The following is a 19,162-nucleotide window of genomic DNA, read 5'->3' as shown; positions in this document are numbered from 1 at the left end:
TCTCGACTTCCGGACCCCACAGTCCTGGATCTGTTTTTGGTCGGCAGCACTCTCCCTGCCCCTTCTCCTCTTTCTCCTCCTCCTCCTCCTCCTCCTGCTCTCTCTATCATAAATTAGTTCTGTTTGAAGTGTTAAATCAGCTGTGTAGGATTTGGTGTTCCCTCTCCCATCATAAGAGTCGACCGCATCACCGAAGAGCTTATCAACTTTGATCTTGGGAATGCTGGCAACAGGCTCCTCTGTGAGCGGCAGGCAGGAGAAATGTAAGGACAGCAGAGGGGTCACAAACAGGAAATAGAAGGACAGAATACAGCGAAGAGAGAACAGAGGACAAGCAGATTAAAAATGAATGTCGCAGCATATTATATTACATATACCGACACAGTGGGTTACAGTAACAGAAAGGCAAGAGCCTAAAATTTGAATTTGTTTGAATTTGAAATATTTATTAGTAATGCATTTGAATACAGTGTATGATGTTATTTGACTTCGGAAGTAGTTGGCAGTTAACAACTATTGATGTATGTCACTGCATTTGCTCCTACTCAGTTCGGGCGAATCTAAAAGACAGACAGCCAACAGGATGTCTGCATAGAGGCCTTATTCATAATCATCTTCCAAATATAAAATCCTGTATATCTGATGTAGACTCTCCTGGGAATCATATTCAGAAGCAGCTAAAACCCCTGACAGATTCCCAACCTCAGAAAGATGTTTTTCCTTTAGGTTATTCAGAAAATAATAATACAAAATTAAAAAATGTAGAATATTGTTCATGTGAAGAAAAGCAGCCAGGTTAAGTCATTCGTTCTGGTTTCCAGTGTGTGAATTTGTCATCACAGAGAGCCCGTTCCAGCTCAGCCTCCTCCCACCAACACTGTCATCTCTGGTTCATGAGGGCCTGGTACTCCCTCTGGTGGGAGAACAGTCGCAGGAACACTTTGTACTTTCTCTCATAGAAGCTGAAAAAAGGGGAATGAAATGCAGGAAACAGTCACACACATTTGATGCATCCAGTATGTTTCAGGTTTCATGGTAAGAAAACAAGTGGGACTTTTGCACAACTTGGCCTTGACTTAAAGGATACCAGTTTATTGTGCTAAGTGTTGCTTTTACCTTAAATGAATTGAGTATTGTAAAACATTGAACAGAAAAATACATTTCACTCAATCGGTCTTTTTATATCAGTGCACATTTAAAAGCATTACTATTTATTTCCCATTAAAAATCAAATCAGACATGTTAGACCAGAGGATCTCATAAGTTTACTACATTAAACACAATCAAGTGGATTACAGTATTGGTAGTTTATCTGTTTGTCTGCACTTGATACTCTAGCCCTGCTGAAAACACTGAATTTCTCATTTATCCATACTGCTCCCTGATACACACCTGAACCATGACAACTTCATGTTTTAGCTGGCATTAGAAGAGTCTCTACACCAACGCTAGACTTGCTGTTCATAAACACATATATTTTAATCATATACAAAACCTTCTTTCAATGCAAATATCATTAGTACAGGCAAAGGGAATACTCGTGCCTTCATAGTGAAAAAGTTACTTAAACCATCTGAAACCAATATGAACAGTAACCTTTCTAATTAACATTGTGCTGCTTTTACGAGCGTTTCAGCACCAAAGTTAGAACAATTCATGAGCATCTGGCCTCAACTCACATCATGCAGGCTGATTTACCATCAGTAAGTGTGTCATGACACTCCCCTTCCACTGTGACGTCAGTCTTCCCATGAGAAACTTCTTACTCAGTCCATTACCTCCACATGTCACCTGGGTCCAGTCCCAACAAGCATAATTAAATCATGCCTGCCTTCTATCACCTCTCTGATAACCTCTATTATCAACTGCTCTCTGACCACTGGTGACCTAAACAACTAGCAGCCTATTTCTTATTTACCATGCATCTATAAAAAAAAATTCTTGAACGGGTAGTTGCATCTGAGGTCCAGGTCTATCTTGATAACAATTATCACTTTCCACAACGCAAATCTGGTTTTCACCTCAAACACTGCACAGAAACAGTCTCAGTTCAAATCAATCCACGACCAGCTGATTCATACTCCTTGACCTCATTATTAAAGACTGACTTTAATACTACACTGTGTCCCAGCAACTAGTCATAGATCATCTGTCTACCACTGGAGTCTGAAGCATTGTGTATCAGTGGTTTGCTGCCTACTTTGCATTTAAAATGACTAGTCAGAAAGCTCAACCATCCACCATGGGGTTCCACAGAGTTCATCGTTGGGACCACTCCTGTTCATCATTTACCTCCTCTCTCTGATGATGCAGAGCTTTATGTGTCCACTAAGCCCAACATCACTCTCCCCTCCAGGACCCCCACTGCTTGCCTCCATATTATACAGACATACTGTAGATGATAAACAACTACCCAAATTCTTTAACCTAAATCTACACTCCAAGAACTAATTTCTGTTCACTCCCTATTGCGGAAACCACCACTCCCGTCTACATATAGATTTAAAACTGTTGTGTTATCTTGGACTGTACCATCAGTATAGTCCCTGAATGCCTTTTTCCACCCTCCAATCACTACAGACTACACTCTGCTTAATCCATGGAAGCCATGGTCAATGATATTTTGACATCACATATTGACTACTGTAATAAAATCCTGGCAGGCATTCCCGACAAACGTATTCAGACTTCAACTCATCCACAGGTCTGCAGCTCGGATTATTGCACGTTTAACGTCCACAGAACATGTCAGACGCCTGCTGATTCAACTACACCGGCTCTGTGTCGCAACGGATTAACTTTTAAATTTGACTAATAACATTTAAAGCTCCTCATAATCTTTCTTTTACCTATCTCATAGACTTCCTTCAAACTTACTTACTCTCCCTCCTGCTTCCTGCTGTCTTCATCATCTGCATTACTGGCATTACCAGCTGTCGACTTCAGTACAATGGGTGCCAGGGCCTTCTTCCTATGATGCACCCAAACTTTCAAACTCACTTCCACATACTGGACTTCACTATAGAATTCAAATCTGCTCTTAAAATTCAGCTTTTAAACTAGTTTACTCAGTATATTTTGTATAAAGTACATTTTATTGTGTACTACAACACAGATTTTTATTGAGCAATGCTCTGTTGCTTATTGTCTGTTTTAAAGTGATGTAAGGTGACCAACTATTATTATTATTATTATTAAAACGCATGTGATATGCATATAGCTACATAAGATTAGATAGCACAGAATGAATAAAGAGTGAGTAGTGAAAGAAGTGATTTCCTTTGCCATAAAACTGTTGAGATAATGCATTCGTATTTCCCTGAACATCATAGATTTTTGACCCATTTCTGTTACTATCCCACACAACATCTCTGTCTCACCTCTGGAGTTCACGGTCAGGCTGAACAACTTTTCCCACTTTAGCCATTTTCTCCATTGCCTCCTGAAACATAAATTACAAAGACAAATGCCTCTCAATAAAACATGTCATGCACATTCAGATTTCAGATCAGCCTTGACCTACTTATAGTACGAACACAAGCCAACTGCAGCAGTTTCGGTGTGGCAAGAGTTTATGATTAATGCAGTGCCGGGCCTCTCGGTTGACTAAACCTACAAAATCCAGGCAGTTGACTGCGTGCAGCTCAGAGGATCAGACACAACAACTGCCTGCTGTATTTATGGCCGAAAATGGGTTGACAGGTGCAGCCTAGTCCAAACAATAACGTCTTATTTTTAGTATATCTGGCTTATAGGCTACTATGAGTTTGGGTGCTGAGACTCCAAAAGATGACAGCTTGACCCAGCGAAAGATTAATCCACACTTTATATCTTCGACGCACGGCAGACAAATCGGGCTCTTCTTTGTGACAAAAAACAGCAAAGCCGTGTGTTTCAGACTTTATATTTCGATCCCCCCCAGCAGATGGAGGCATTGAGTCATGATCTGTCCTGTGTTATGTACACCTTGAGCTTTAGTCACTTTTAAGCCCACAAGATAAAACGATCACATCCCTGAATAAATTGCTAATAAACACTGAAATGTCAAGCTCATCTGGATTTTCTAAAATAATTCTTAAAGGGGCACTCCACCTCCTTTGCACATTACATTCAGTTTATTTATGAGTAATATACAGCCAGTGAAAAAAAGTAGATTAATCTGATAGGAAAGCTGAGAAAATAACCTTGATAATGTCATCACATTATAGTGGCTTATAGTAGAACAAACTTGAGGGTCTGAAGTTTTCATTTAGACAGTAATAGTAGACAGTTGGGAACTATAACAGTTCAAATAAAACAATGCTGTGAAAAATTTAAATAACAACCATGTTTTCAGAAATGTTTCTGAGCCAATGCAGTGATTTCCACTACAAAATTGTGTCTGTTTTTAATGCAGTGCTGCTTGAGCGCCAGAAGATCACGGCCATCCAATATTGGTTTTCGGCCTTAACCCTTGCGTAGAGATTCTGGGACATTTTCACTACTTTGAATCACCAGCGGCGGCTAATGTTTGACATTTGAATACTTTAAATGCTCATTAATGCACAACCCGGCTAGCAAACAACACAAGTTATGAGTTATGCACGTAACAATACTTTTTAAATTGTAATTAGGGGCAGTTTTAACCCTGAAAAAGCAAACAATTGTATGAAATCTCAAAAAACGTTTCTGCCTAAGCCTCTGTTACCCTTTGAGTTGTGTGCCACTCTACCTGTATATTGCTGTAGTCATGTGATGCACATGCACCCAGGATGGCTGCTCCGACTAACACAGCCTCCATCTGGTCCGGCAGCACTACAGGCAATCCTGAAAATGAAACATGAAAACATGGAATGGGCCAAAGCTGCCATGGGAGACTCAGGAAAGTTTGTGCCTTGTTCCTCGACCAAGTCTCCAGGGTGGAGGTCTAATCTGATTGAATGTTGCACAACGTCTTCCAGGTTGTCGTTAACTCTAAATTCAATATGTTGGTCTTTTCTGTGTGCACATCTGTTGCACGTCTGTCCATCCTAGAAGAGAGATCCCTCCTCTGTTGCTCTTCCTGAGGTTTGTTTTATTGTTTTTCCCTGTTTAAGGGGATTTTTTTTTTCCTTGTCCAAATAAAACATTTAAGTATAGAGGATGTCATATGGTGCACAGATTGTGAAGCCCCTTAAAGACAGTTTGTGATTTGTCGTAGTATATATAAATCCAATCGACTTGACTTTTTTCATAGTGGGTATGTGTTGCTAAAATTCTTCTATTAGTGGAAATCTTTGTAGAAAGCAAAGATTTGCTACATTAATATATACAGTGTGTAACAAACTTCATCATCAGGTATTGGTATTTATACCTGTAGCATTGGCGTGAATCTGCACAAACAAGGTGTTTTTGCTCAACCCTCCACACAGGAAGAGGGCCCTGATGTCATGTCCTGCTTTTCTCATGGCCTCCAGAATATGAAGCGTACCGAGCTGACACCGGAGAAGAAGAAGAGAGAAGAGGAATACGGTTACAAGAAAACAAATCCAACCTTCCTTTGTACTTAAAGGTACTGAGGTATCAGTTAGAGGCAGAGGAAGTCATCTGAAACATAAAACACATGACTTACAGCAAGGGCTTGAATGGTGGCCAAATAGAGCAGGGCCAAGTCGTCCAAGGTTTGGGAGAGAGACAGTCCAACCACCTGCAAAACAGTAAAGAGTCTATCATACAAAAAGGTCTAAGGGGTGAGTAAGCGCCAACTAATGGTTGGTGAAAGCAAAGCTGTCATTGAGTGTTCAGTACCATCACAAATCAACAGTGATTTAGTCAAAACTAAAATTGCCAGCACTCTGCTTCCTGGACGTGCAGATAGGATACTGAACACAGAAATTAGTCAGTGACTCAACTGTTTCACTCTTCAACAGTGATGCATTTTTTTTTAAATTCATAAAAATAATAGTTTCTTTGCTTATGTGTCTGCGAAGACCTCAGTCATCCAGCTCAGGGTCCAATCTCAGTTTTATCTAACTGGACTTCTTTGCCTTCTGAAGAACTGAACAGCCGAACTGAAGAAGCCATTTGGATGAGAGGAGAAATGTCACTAAGAAACTAAGAGATGTCCAGTGCCCTTGGGTAAAACTAGCTTCTGTGTGAGCTTACAAAGGACTATAAACTGTCTGTGGCATGTAGAGATTTGACCCCGGGCCCGACTGTGGTGGTTTGTTGTGCTAACTGTTTCAGTTAGCTGCTCACTTACTGTATTATGAACTTTTGTTACCTAAACACATTTTTTTATACCTGTATCGAAGTCAAGCTTAGATTTGTGAGTGGAGCCAAGGGTGAACATTTAGCCTGGCTCTCTCCAGGCTAATTGTTTTCAATCTCTAGCTCTGTAATTAACACAGACATGAAATTAGTATGAATCTTTTGATCCAACGCTTGACCAAAAGTAAACAGCCTTATTTCACAAGACACTGAATAAAATAAAGTCCTAATATAGTAAACAAGCAGCTTTAGGGGAATACATGACATTTGCTTTGCTATTATTCTTTGTTTACAAAAATGGCAAGCTATAACTTAATTGTAATACTTTAGCAAACCGCTGCCTCTGAAGGTTAGAGGTAAAAATTAAATCAACTTAATGTTTGGAATGATAATTCTGTGAGTCGTAAACTCGCACCATGCCCTTCAGAGTGGGGTCAGCCAGGGGCGACCTGTTGCCGTGGAAGTCCGGCCACACATGAAGACCAGATCCCAGCAGGTCAACAGCGGAGTGCGAGTCAGGCATCGAACTCAGGTGGCTGTTCAGGTAGCTGTAGATGTTCTCACCTGTAAAGGGAATTCTGGAGGGAAAATGAATAATGTTGTACAGACACTAACAGAAATGATATAGACCTTGTTCACAGAAGACAATTTGAATTCTGAATTATCTTATGTAATCCTAAGCAAATTAAATAACACGCTCTCCTCCAGAATGGTGGAGTTGTACAGACTACGCAACATCACTGAGCTTCTAATCTTACTAAAGCTTACTTAACAGTATTACACGCCCGCTGATCCAGCCGGCTGATGAGAACGACAGCTGTGCTAAACCATTTTTGGGAAGTGCAGCATTAAATGTATCAGCTGACCTGTGCTGCGCCTGTTCCTGGAGCTGCGTGTATGCGGCGTGGCCCTTCACCACGTGATCAATCTGAGGGAGGACAGAGAGGAAATATATTTTAACTGAGCGGGACCACACGGGACACAAGTGATGATATGAGCCTGCGACTGCTGATAAATAATGTATTACTTTGATAAATTCAGCTTATTTTGTCAAAGAAACAGATAAAAAAAATCAAAAGTGTTCATTCTAAAAAAGCATTAAATCACTGTATTCGGGAAGCAAGAAAACAGAACATATTGCCTATTTTTAATACATAAATGTTTGAAAAACACATTATTAAGCTATTTTTAAGCTGATGAAAAAAGAAAACCATACATTTAATTAAACAATTAAAACATTTTTTTACAAAAAGTAATCCTTGTGTCGTTTGACATTTCTTTTATGTAATGTTCCTCATTAATGTGCAACTTTATATTTGGCAACATAAAAGCCATTCAGTATATTTCCAGCAGAGGAGATGAATTGGTTTCAGACTTTGTTATTGATGTGGCCAGATGTGTTGATCCCATCTGGGTGATCACCTCTTGATCACATACACATGAATTGTACACATCCATGTTTATATATCTACTTTAACACAGGCTTCTGTTAATATGCAGCATAAAGGCGGGTTAAAAAAAAAAAAAAAGCTTTGCCGGGGACTGACCAGCCTGCCTGTGGCGCTCTGTCCTCCCTCGTTGAGCCACATGTTGGGCACCATGGCGGACAGGCTGGGACCCCACACTCCTGGCACGAACAGAGGCTGCTCACTGATCTGATTCACATGAGGATGAAAGGTTTAATTCATTTTACAGAGATAAGAAGGCTATTTAATATGTTTTTAATGGAAATGGAAACTGCCAGATTAACAGGATATTTAAAAAAATGTTGGCCTATGCAAACAAGATCATTTATATGTATATACAAGTTTAAAAACGGCACTAAAAATATATAAAACTGTAAAAATGACATTAAAAAAAAAAAAAAATCAGATTGGTCCACAGCATTATTGAGAAAGATGATTTATCATTTTACTTTTACATTACATTACATTTCATTTAGCTGACGCTTTTATCCAAAGCGACTTACAACACACCGATGGTACACCATCAGGAACAATTTTAGGGTTCAGTGTCTTGCTCAAGGACACTTAGGCATGTGGACAGGGGGAGCTGGGGATCGAGCCACCAAGCTTCCGATTAGTGTGCAACCCACTCTACCAACTGAGCCACAGCCACCCCATTTTTTTTAAATGTTTTAATAGACAGATTACCTGCGTATAGAAACGCAAGTTTGACGTCACCGCAGAGCTTCTAAGTCTCAGTTCAGAAACAGCTGGTGTGACTGTAGGATCACTCACGAGGCCATATATTAGTCATGTAGTGATATTAACCAGAAGGGTGTGCAAGAATCACAAAGGAGTTCACACCATCTCCATGTTGTTAATCGCACATAAGTTTTTGCTCTACGTTTGTTCCGCTGAAATGCATAGCAGGAAATGATGCTGCAAATTTTATGATTTCTTTTTTAAAAGGTCACAAATCAGTGAGATGCAGTTGATAATCGCTCACCGCCATGTGACACGTTGACGTCCCACAGATCATCACCATGCGTGAGGTGATGGGCTGGTCCTCACAGGGCAAGTGATACCCTTTCACATCTGCACCGATTAAACCTGCAGGGTGCAGGAATGTTTTATTTTGATCATATCTAGTTGATATCAAAGGTTATTTTCTGCAGGAAAAAAAAATCATTGCCGTAACTACGTTTTTTTTTTTTTTTTACCAAAAACAAAGAGTCTAAACTGCTGTTAGAGACAAATTAAAATGATTTGCAGATCAGAAGCTTTAAATCCTTTTGAAGTACTTTTCTAACCTTCACGTGGGATTCAGCAGTGACAGTAACTGCTGGAAAAATGTTTGTCAAGCTGGTTTGAGTTTAAGGTGGGAGGTTATGGGACGTGCAGAGGGCCCCGGGGTGTACATCACCGTGACACGGACAACAACTAATAGTGCCGAGTGTTTTAACCTCTGACTGATACAACAATGTGTGACTGGCACAAGTCAGAGGGCAGAGTTCAGGAGCAGTTTACCTCGCTGAACAAAACCAGATGGTTAGGATTTCTGAGCCAGAGAAAGGTCTGCTAATCCCCTGAAACCAACTCGGATATAGCAACTTCTCAAACTGACAGGTTTCGAATTTGTTATGAAATTTTGGCCCAAAATAACAAATCCTGAAGTGTCCTGGCAGGTCAGCAGTCTAAGACACATTCGAGGTATGAAAAATCATCTGTTGCTAAATTCTAGCTGTGGATTTTTATCACGTCACCCCACATCTCTGGTGACATTCCCTTCTTCATTCATTCTCGAGTAGTAAAGCTACACTAGGACAGATTTAAGGCCAGTGACAAAACTTGGGTCATCAGTTGGTCTATCAGTTTGTTTACTTTTTGGTAAAGAACATGATATCCCAACAACAAGTGGTTCAACTTGTGGCTGCTCCGGGTCTTCCGCTGCTCATTGCATTGAGGGTTTTAAATATCCTCACGCTAAATTTGTCTCACTGACCTCAGAACAGCTTCTGACGGTTGGCCCAGCGGCCATCTGTGTCTAAACATGTGTGAATGAGTGGATGAGAGGCAAACTGTAAAGCTCACATGATAAGATATTGGTGCTTTACGAATGCAGGAAATTTACCAAATTTCCATTTCAATTATATGCAGCTATTCCTGAACCACATACAACTGTGGTGAATAACTGGCCCTTCATCTAGCGCCACCATCAGGCTAAAACATACATTTGTCCTTAAAAGATTTACAATTATAACAGACAGATTGACTTAAAATTTACTGAAGACATTGTTGAGGAAGCACCTTCAAAAATTTAATTTCAACACAAACCATGATCTTTTCCTGACCCTAATCACATAGTTTTTGATGCTTAAATCTGAGGCACCTTCTTTTTCACGCTTAGCTGAGGCAAAACGTGCCACTGACACGGTATCCTGTAGTGGACTGGCCGATGTATTACATGCTTTGGTGTAATACCAGTGTGCAAATTAACCCTGGAAACTCCAAGACCGAATTTTTTGATACTGAAACTTCATGGCCACATGTCCTGTGGGAGTTTTTTCCCAGAAGAAGAATCCTAATGTGTTTGGTGAGCCCTTGATGTGTCTAGCACTACATTCATGAACTTTTCCACCAAAATGGCAACTTTGTAAATGAAATGCAGCCCCAACATTCAACCTTAAGCCTCCTTAGTCCTTTTAATATCTTCTGAGGCATGAAAGTGTGACAGTTTGGTTAAAAAAGTTTCCATGTTGAACTTGCAAAATTTACATAATAGGCAATGGTATGTACTAGATGATGACAGGTTACTCATGACAAGAGAGTAACTGTGGTTCAGTGTGTGATACCTAGGCCTCCAGCATGAGCATCAATGAGAGAAGCACCAACTGCAGTCCCCGGGTCCAAACCCAAATCTGCTGCTGCCTCCTGGGTTAGGCCGTCTCCCAACGGACTTCCTGGAGAGCACGTCACATTGCCTGGAGGACAAAAAGACGGCAGTTTAAGAGAGGAAAAGTAACAGACTGTCAGAAGGTTTAAGGATTCTCTTGCCTATTTTGGAGAAGTTATTTTTCAGTAGGTCCTCTAGTCCAATGCTCGTCCAAAAGCTGGCATCCCATCCTTCTGGAGGACAGTACGTCCATTTACACACCAGAGTACATAAAGACCTGTGGAACATTGCAGGATGGTACTGTTGCATACATCAGCTGGTAGATATTTCATGAAAATAAACATGCTTTTAAATTATCTATTTAACAGCACACATTAGTTAAGACTATCTCGTGAAGGCTGTAGTATCTAAAACACTTTGTCCAAGATAAAAGACATTACTGAAGCTACAGAGGACCTCATTCTTTCTTTTAAACTGATACAAGGACAGTTTCTCTACCGGATAACACACCAAAACATCAAAAACCAAATTTTTAATACCAGCAAGACTTTGTAGGTCACTGTCAGCGGTGACCTACCTTCAAATTTTATACATACTACATCTGCTATATATTAAATATATACAATAAATGACTACAAATGGTTCAACCACAGCCTTGAGAACACAATCCAAAGTGACTAACCTTGTTAAAGAGCCGGTTGCCTTCCAAGACAGGAAATCTGGTAGATCGAAAAAGTGAGCAGCTTTGTTCCAACAGCTTTCCTTTAGATTCTGATAAAGAGATTTGTGGTAATAAACCGCTGATCAATAAATAATGACAGCACATGCATGTACTTAGTGACTGTAAAGCACTTCATAACATGTTTTCAGGGAATCTGACCATCAGATGCCTCAAAACAAAAATGCATGTAAAGCAGCAAAAAGGAGCCAAACAACATCATGTATGCGCTGACCAGCCGCTGCAAAGAGCAACAATAAAACATATAGAGATCAGTGGCTGGGTGGCGACCTCGCTCACCTCTCACCTCTTTGAGCCAGAGCAGCTTAGGGGGTTGCATCTCCTGTGACATGACCCCACCCACTCTGCTGAGGACCCTGTGGCCGGCGTTTGTTATACGAGCGGCCTGCTCTGCGGCACGGTGGTCCAGCCACATCACCACGTTCCTGTGTGCATCACCTGGGGAGGAGGAGAGGAGGTCTGGTATTATAGAGAAGAAAAAACAACAACATATACCAACATAATATCAGCAGCATATCATCGGTACTTTAAACAAAGTACCCGGGTCTAGCCTTTTGTGTCCATCTTACTTAATTAGAAAAAACATGAATCACTGCTAGCTCCAGGCTCCTGTTCTGTAGCTGCTCCTGACCTTTCACCTCACTGTGGAGGAGGGAATTTTACCTTAAAGGATCAATAAGGTATCAAATTGCGCAAGAACGATTTGACCAGGCAAAGCTTAACGTCTGGAGGGGTCCAAACCAAAACATGCAAACATACATATTTCACAAAAATATTTCACATCTTACATCAGCATGTCAAAAACATAATTCTACTCTCCATCACTAATAATGTGTGCATAAATGCATAAAGTATTCAGGTCAGGCCGTAGAGGACTAAAAATGTACTGAAATAAACCGCTCACCATCCTCAGTGACTGGCACAGGCTGGAAGCCCTCGTCCAAAACCACCAGAGAGCAGGTGGCATCAAAGCCAACCCCCCGAACATGGCTCTTCTCCACACCATGAGTAACTTTCTGGAACACATATAAAGTATGGTTAGAAAAATCACATTTGTTCAGGGCTCTAACACGTCCTGTAAGCTAACTTACTAAACTGTGGAGTATGAATATACCGGCAGGCACTGCACTAAAAGTGTTGAATTACCATAAAAAATATGAACTAGAAGTAATGCAACCTAAAACATTAGCTAATGGAAACATTAGGAATAACTTTAATTAATTTTTTTTTTAAATGGTTGAAAGAGTTAGCTAATCATAATGGAAAGAAGCTAAAATATTTGCTAAAGGTAATGAGTAAACAATTGAATTTAGCCACAAGTAACAAATAAACAGTTAGATAAAAAGTAACAAATAAAAAGTTGACATAATTAGCTCAAATAGATTAATAAGGTTGAATGTTTAGCTAGAAGTAATGAATAAATAGCTGACTAAAAGTAATAAACAGTTTCAAAAATAGCTGAAAGGAATAAACCGGTTTTGAAGGTTTAAATTATTAGACACTAAAGGTAATGAAGAAACAGTTGACGTGATTGAGTTCTATTAATGAATATGGTTTTGATGATCAGCTGAATGACTAAATGGTTGGTCCACTTTCTTCCATTGCCAGTAAAGACACAAACTTGAGCAAAGCATCCTAAAACAGTGACAGTTTAGTTGATTGAAAAAACAATGCAAGTTCATTCACTTGTGATTTGTGCCCATTCAATATATAATAATCAACACCAATACATTTGATTGGCGTCTGTGTTGTTGTATTTGAGTTCAGATATCTGAATATATATATATATCCTACTGCTAAACCTACTGCTTTGAGTTCAGCCTACCTTGACCACTGTGCAGCATTTCTCCCAGATCTCAGAGGAGGACTGGACGTAGTGGTCGGACCGGGGCTCCCAGATGCTGATGGGCTCCTCCGCGGTGCTCTTCAGGCCGCCCTCTCTGGTCACCAGCGCAGCCCTCACACCGGCGGTGCCCACGTCCACGCCAACGTAGTAGAGCTCAGCCATGAGGAGACGAGGAGCCCCGGGTTGATCATTAACCGGGCTGCACTGTCAATGTCGAACATGTTACGGGTTATTTAGGTACAAACAAACACCCACATGCACGTATTTCTTACTTCCGCTGCATATGAAAACGTGATTTATTTTCAATATCTTCACACACTATTGAAGATAAACAGTGGCGCAGCAGGGATGATAAAATGCCAAGATTGACACTATTGATCTGCACAGAAAAACATTTAAAAAAAATTATAAAAAAAATAAATAAATAAAAAAAAATACACCAAACAGACATTATCAAACAAAGAGTGTATCAGCACATAAAGTAATTTAACATCCCCGATTATACCTGGTGATCAAAGTCTTACTTCAGCGCAGAAAATATTACGTTTTTATCGTTTAAATTTCTTACCAGCCTGCACGGAGTTGGAGACGGTGGTTCGGACGGAACGCGAAAGAGGCCACAAAGGATACAGTCGCGTTTTTCTGTTGAGCCGTACAAAGGCCGAAGCGAGTCAGGACTTTTGCTGACTTTGTATCTTTATCTTTCCCTTGTTGGCCTTGTAAATATTTCTACAATACAGGGTTTAAAGGAATGCAAAAAAACAAAAACAAAAAATCTCTAAACATATACAATTATTTTAAGTATTTCCACAAATGTTTATTTATCTACAGATGCCATGGGTGGTCTGCTCTGTGCACCGAACAGCTATTTTTTCTACGTTATGGACTTCTCAACTCAGTAATACTACTGTACTAATATAGTGCATGGTGTATATTCACAAGTAAATGTGCAATTAATCAATTTGCCATACAGACTTTAGTGGCGAGGAATGACCTGCTGATAAAAACACTCTAAGAACCGACTTGTCAAAGTTTCTACTCTGCATCCCACCATATCCACATCTCCTTACTCTATTGTGTTCTTTTCTTGGAAGAGATAAACAGCTGTCTAAAGGAAGTGGCACTAGCTGTGATTAGTGTGTTTGGACCAGGAATGATCAGCAGAGATGGAGTACAGAGACAAACTAAGCAGCAGGACAGGAAGAAACAGATGGTCTTCAACAAACACTGCGCAGACAGTGTTTGAAACCTCATCTGTCTCTCGGTGTATGTGTGTATGTGTGTATGTGTGTGTGTGTGTTGGGTATGAGGGTTTCCATGGACCCTGCCCGGGCTGTCCTACTGCTGTACAACAAAAGCATGGCCTGTTGGGAGGCCGGCAGGCAAGACCAGCTCCTGATTAGAAAACTGCATGCAGTGGAAACAGCTGGACGAGGCAGGGAGGAGGAAAGCGCTGTTATCTAAAGGCGACCCTGTGTCAGGTCAGCAGAGGGGAAAAGCTGACAGAGAAACAGGAAGTGCAGCCGGGGCACAGTGGTACTTTGATTGGAAAATACTCTCCGGTGGGACTTAACACAGGTGTACAATCAGAAACACAAAGAGAGAGAGAGTGGCAGAAGTTGCTACAAGAAGATGGGGGGGGGAAAGGAAGCGAGAAAGAACAAACCGTGCCACTACTGGTATTAGACACAAAACTTTCTAAAGCATTCCCGCACTGGGTTTCTACTTCAGGGTGTCAAATACTTCCAAATGGGTGTCACACAGCCGTGTTGTGAAGACAACATGTCATCTCAAGAGTGTTGACCTCAGGCAGCTCTGGTTATCCCAGGCTGTCTGGAGCTGTTAACTTATTTATAGTTGGCTTGAGGAGAACATGTTGAATAATACAATGGGGGAGGCCAGACAGACTGGACTGCAGCTGCATAGAGGCTTCAGTCAGTAGTGCAGCTTCACATTCACCTATGAGGCGTGAAGTACAGAATGTAATGAGCTGAGGAACAGGAAGGTTATCATGCAGGGCTCACACTTGTGTAAGTTAAGATCAAGTCTGAGTAATAACAATAAAAACACTGATAACCCCGCTTAATAGATCAGCTTTCTGACTTCCTTCCTCTGGAGCAGGGGTCTGAAACCTTTTTCCTAAGAGAGTTACTTGCTGCAAAATAATGTCACTGTGTCCAGGAGCACACGGTAACATTTATTCACATAGCTGAGCTCCACCAAATCAGCTAAATAAGCTTATTTTTTGTGAACATAACAAATTGATAGTCAACATGCACATACTCCAACAGTAGCCTGAGAGCTACCAGGTATCGCTATTTGTTGGAGAGCCATTGCACTATTATTTATCAAACATCACAAAGTATAACATGCATCCTGTGGTTACAAAGATACTAAAAAAAACATGTTCAAATAGCCTATTATTTATGAAATGTTCCATTAATTTGTCCATTAAGGATCAGAAAAAAGAAAAGAAGTGCCACAAGTCTGTGCAGCAAAAAGGGATTGTATTTTTTTTTTTATCACATTGGTCAACAGCTAACTCAGTTTTATTGTACAATATGACAATGTTTTAAAGAAAAAGGGAATATTAATTGTGCAGAATTTTTTTTTTATTACAACAGGACAATATTATTATGAAAACTTTACAAAAAAGGTGCATCAGTGTAATGAGTGGTAACAAATCTTAGTTTAGGAGTATCCTTACACAAAACTATGTGTGTGTAGTGTATGTATGCTCTCCCATATCCTGCACCCACCTGCCCCTACACATTAAGCGGGCTATATTCTTTTTGTTTGTCTTTGTGGAGCTTCTTTCTGGGTTCTGCGGTGTGTGTAAATCAGCACATGGCCAGTAAATACATAAATTGCTGAGAACACATCCTGCTCACACTGCAAAAACTCGGGAAGACACTTAACGCATGCAGTTATAGGAACACGTTTTCTGTGTGTGTTCTTTACAACAAAAGAGCTCCTGATGCAGGTCAGGCTCATGTTCCTTCCTCTCTTTTTCACCCTACTTTACCAGCCAACCAGCGTTCACTGACCTGATCTCTTCTGTCAAATTCGTCCTACCAGATGTATACTAATGATTTCATGGTTTCTGCATTTTATAATGGAGTAAATTTGGATTTGATGTCTGTGAAACTTACAAATATTGAGGCAAACCGTTTCTGATCAGAAAGATTTCATTAAAAGAACACCGATTTGTTGTTAATCAGCGTTAAACTACCCGGACCATCGGCTCGCTTTTGGGATGGGTAACTATTAATTGAGCGGGTAACTAAATATTCAAAAACACTACGTAATCCCAGAGTACATTGCTCCACTGTCTGCATTACCTAATCCCATAAGCCATCGCGGGGGGGCGGGGATATGGCTAGTTGTCAGAGCAACCTGCATGTCATTAGACAGACCCTGCCCACCAAATCATCTGCAGCCAATCACAGGCCGTAGAAATGACATCATTGTTATTTTCAGTAGAGCTGCAGCTTAGAGGTGGATAAAGTTCGTCTCCACGTTGGAAGCAATAGAAAGTATTACCCGTATTCAGGCACTGTTTCTAGTTTTTGGGAGGAAGGACAAATCAAAGAGGATACTTAAGGTGTAAAACCACTGAGGATCGGCGGCGGAGGAAGACGTTTTTTGTTATTGATGACCGCTCGGTCCACAAAAGAAAAGTTTTCTCGGGACACAAAGTTGTCAAGTGAGTTGAACTTTAACAATAGGCAGACTCTACCGAAAGACAGTTGCGAGATTGTCACGGGACATATGTAAACAGTCGATCTTGGACCTTTTTTTTTTTGTGAAAGAAGAAAAAAAACCCTCCCTCAGGGCGATCGAAACTTTATGTCCAGAAAAATGGAAGCGACATTCTACGACGAAGCCGTGAATGCCTCCAACTCTCAGCATGACGGGCCGGCGGTCTATGGGTTCAACCCCAAAACCCTCAAACAAACCATGACCCTGAACCTAAACGACCCGAAAAACTTCAAACCCCAGCTGGGCGCCAGGGCCTTGGACATCCTGACGTCCCCTGATGTCGGGTTACTGAAGCTGGCCTCGCCTGAACTGGAGAGGCTGATCATCCAGTCCTGCAGCGGGCTGACGACTCCCACGCCGACCCAGTTCGTCTGTCCCAAGAACATCACCGACGAGCAGGAGGGCTTTGCTGAAGGATTCGTGAGGGCGCTGGCTGAGCTCCACTACCAGCAGCATATCCCCGCCACCCACCCCGACGCGCAGACCGGCGCGACCAACAGCATGGCATCCGGCTCCGCTGCGCCCGAGAGCAGCGGGATTCCCTACAGCTGCACGGTGCGCACGGAGCCTCCTGAGTACACAAACTTGAGCACTTTCAGCCGGGCCGTGGGCTCCGCTTCTGCACCTGCCAGCGAAAGGCACCCGCCTTCAAGTTACTCAGCCGCCCCACAGCCGTCCCACAACCACATGGACCACCAGATGGCGGCGGCGCAGCAACGGCGGCTACATGCACTCAAAGAGGAACCGCAGACGGTGCCCGAGATGTCCGGTGACACCCCGCCGCTCTCCCCCATCGACATGGAGAACCAGGAGCGCATCAAAGCGGAGAGGAAGCGCATGAGGAACAGGGTGGCCGCGTCCAAATGCCGGAAAAGGAAGCTGGAGAGGATCTCTCGGCTGGAGGACAGGGTCAAAAACCTGAAGAACCAAAACACGGAGCTGGTTTCCTCTGCAAACGTCCTCCGGGACGAGTTGGCTCTGCTCAAGCAAAAGGTCATGGACCACGTTAACAGCGGCTGCCAGCTCATTTTGACGCAGCAGCTCCAAGCTTACTAGACTGCCAAGGGGGGGAAAAAAGCACCGGACATTTTGCTTGGGGACCAAAATGCAGCTTAAAGTGGCCTGTTCAGTCTTTTAGGGAAATCCCTGCGTCTCAGAGCATTGTCCCACCAAATTCTGCGCTCAGACTGTATCCACACAGATGGTGATGGTCAGTATGGTGAATTATTACAGAGCAGAAGCCACCAAACTTATTGCACAGGCGCACACAGCTCAGAGGGAACATTTGCTCTAAATATGCCTCTGATGTGACTTGTTACATATATCTGTCTAATTCTTATCTTTATATCTTATTTTCACGCCCAAACTACAAAATCAGATTTGTATTCAGTCAAAACCAGGGTGTTATGGCAAGTGTCCATACCTTATCACTTGAATGTGGCCCGTATCCTGCGTCCTGCGTCTTGACAGAGTGTCAGGGCTGGTGTGGGATCAAACTGCATAGACAAAAGAAACACAATGTGAACCAGGCCTTGCCCTGCAAATCTCCCACTATGTCATGTAGCAATGTATGCATACGAGTCAAGCACTGAGTATCCCAAGCACCAGCGACTATATGTACAGAGTAACACTAACAAAAGAAGAAAAAAAAATCTCACACCTTTACGCAAGGACTCGTGAAGGTGTGTGTAGCGTTTACTGACAAAAAAAAAAAAAAAAACTGCCTTACTTTCTTAACACTTATGTTCATACAACTTTGTGATATAGGTGTAACTAATGTTAGACCTGAAATAACACTTTGTAATAATGTTTGTACGCAGTATTTTGAGCACTTAACTGTAAATATGACGAAATAAAATGTTGGACACGGTGATGTGAGTACTTTTTTTTGTGCCCGATTAAAATTACATCAGCATTAGGCAGGTTTTACGAGAGCAGATAACTGGATAGTCTTACAGTGCGTTTTATGAAGTGTTTGTTGTTCAAGGAACTGGGGCGGACGGGAGATTGAGTCATCAGTGCTGCGCGAGGTGCTCGTAATGGTTGGCGAGTCTACACGAGCGCCTATTGGACGGCGAGGCGTCGGAAGTGAGTCCTCAGGCTGCCAAATATGGCAAGAGGTCCCGAGTGCGCAGTGGGACGTGTGTGTGTGTGTGTGTGTGTGTGTGTGTGTGTGTGTGTGAGAGAGAGAGAGTGAGTGAGAGAGAGAGAGAGCGCGCGTCAGCGTCCTCCCACTACAGCTGGTGGAC

At 41.8% G+C, this 19,162-nt stretch overlaps 2 protein-coding genes across 3 annotated transcripts; one reads left to right on the top strand and one right to left on the bottom strand.

The window, feature by feature from the left end:
- Positions 1–419: 419 nt before the first annotated feature.
- On the bottom strand, positions 420–13,746 carry fggy (FGGY carbohydrate kinase domain containing). 2 transcript variants are annotated; one of them, XM_069723263.1, is made up of 16 exons: positions 13,720–13,746; positions 13,131–13,355; positions 12,210–12,321; positions 11,592–11,743; positions 11,249–11,337; positions 10,728–10,843; positions 10,526–10,654; positions 8,680–8,783; positions 7,776–7,883; positions 7,095–7,156; positions 6,644–6,806; positions 5,591–5,665; positions 5,333–5,453; positions 4,712–4,806; positions 3,381–3,442; positions 420–962 (listed from the first exon to the last, which is right to left on the bottom strand). In XM_069723263.1, the coding sequence occupies exons 2-16, from the start codon at positions 13,311–13,313 to the stop codon at positions 881–883; spliced, it is 1,653 nt and encodes a 550-aa protein (XP_069579364.1). In that variant the 5' UTR covers positions 13,314–13,355; positions 13,720–13,746; the 3' UTR covers positions 420–880. The 2 variants fall into 2 exon arrangements, with proteins under 2 accessions (XP_069579364.1, XP_069579365.1); XM_069723264.1 differs by lacking the exon at positions 13,720–13,746 and adding an exon at positions 13,657–13,706.
- A 2,883-nt stretch (positions 13,747–16,629) lies between these two features.
- On the top strand, positions 16,630–18,783 carry LOC138635677 (transcription factor Jun-like). Its single transcript, XM_069723272.1, has one exon. It carries the CDS (start codon positions 17,001–17,003, stop codon positions 17,967–17,969), a length of 969 nt encoding a protein of 322 aa, XP_069579373.1. The 5' UTR covers positions 16,630–17,000; the 3' UTR covers positions 17,970–18,783.
- Positions 18,784–19,162: the final 379 nt, after the last annotated feature.

The sequence above is a fragment of the Brachyistius frenatus genome, unplaced genomic scaffold (assembly GCF_029030835.1).
Source record: "Brachyistius frenatus isolate BFR_SWC_R1_liver_20210118 unplaced genomic scaffold, ASM2903083v1 Contig_322, whole genome shotgun sequence".
In the NCBI taxonomy this organism is placed as follows: domain Eukaryota; kingdom Metazoa; phylum Chordata; class Actinopteri; family Embiotocidae; genus Brachyistius; species Brachyistius frenatus.
Note: the sequence above shows the minus strand (reverse complement) of the source record. Positions and strands in the feature narration are given on the sequence as shown.

What these genes read in the sequence shown, in the direction of transcription:
- fggy (XM_069723263.1), bottom strand. Translation starts at nt 13,313, where the DNA reads ATGGCTGAGCTCTACTACGTTGGCGTGGACGTGGGCACCGCCGGTGTG. An exon ending in CAGGAACAGGCGCAGCACAG is followed by an intron (nt 6,807 to 7,094) that starts GTCAGCTGATAC and finishes TTTTCCCTCCAG; the next exon opens with AATTCCCTTTACAGGTGAGA. An exon ending in GATTCACGCCAATGCTACAG is followed by an intron (nt 4,807 to 5,332) that starts GTATAAATACCA and finishes TTTCATTTTCAG; the next exon opens with GATTGCCTGTAGTGCTGCCG.
- LOC138635677 (XM_069723272.1), top strand. Translation starts at nt 17,001, where the DNA reads ATGTCCAGAAAAATGGAAGCGACATTCTACGACGAAGCCGTGAATGCC.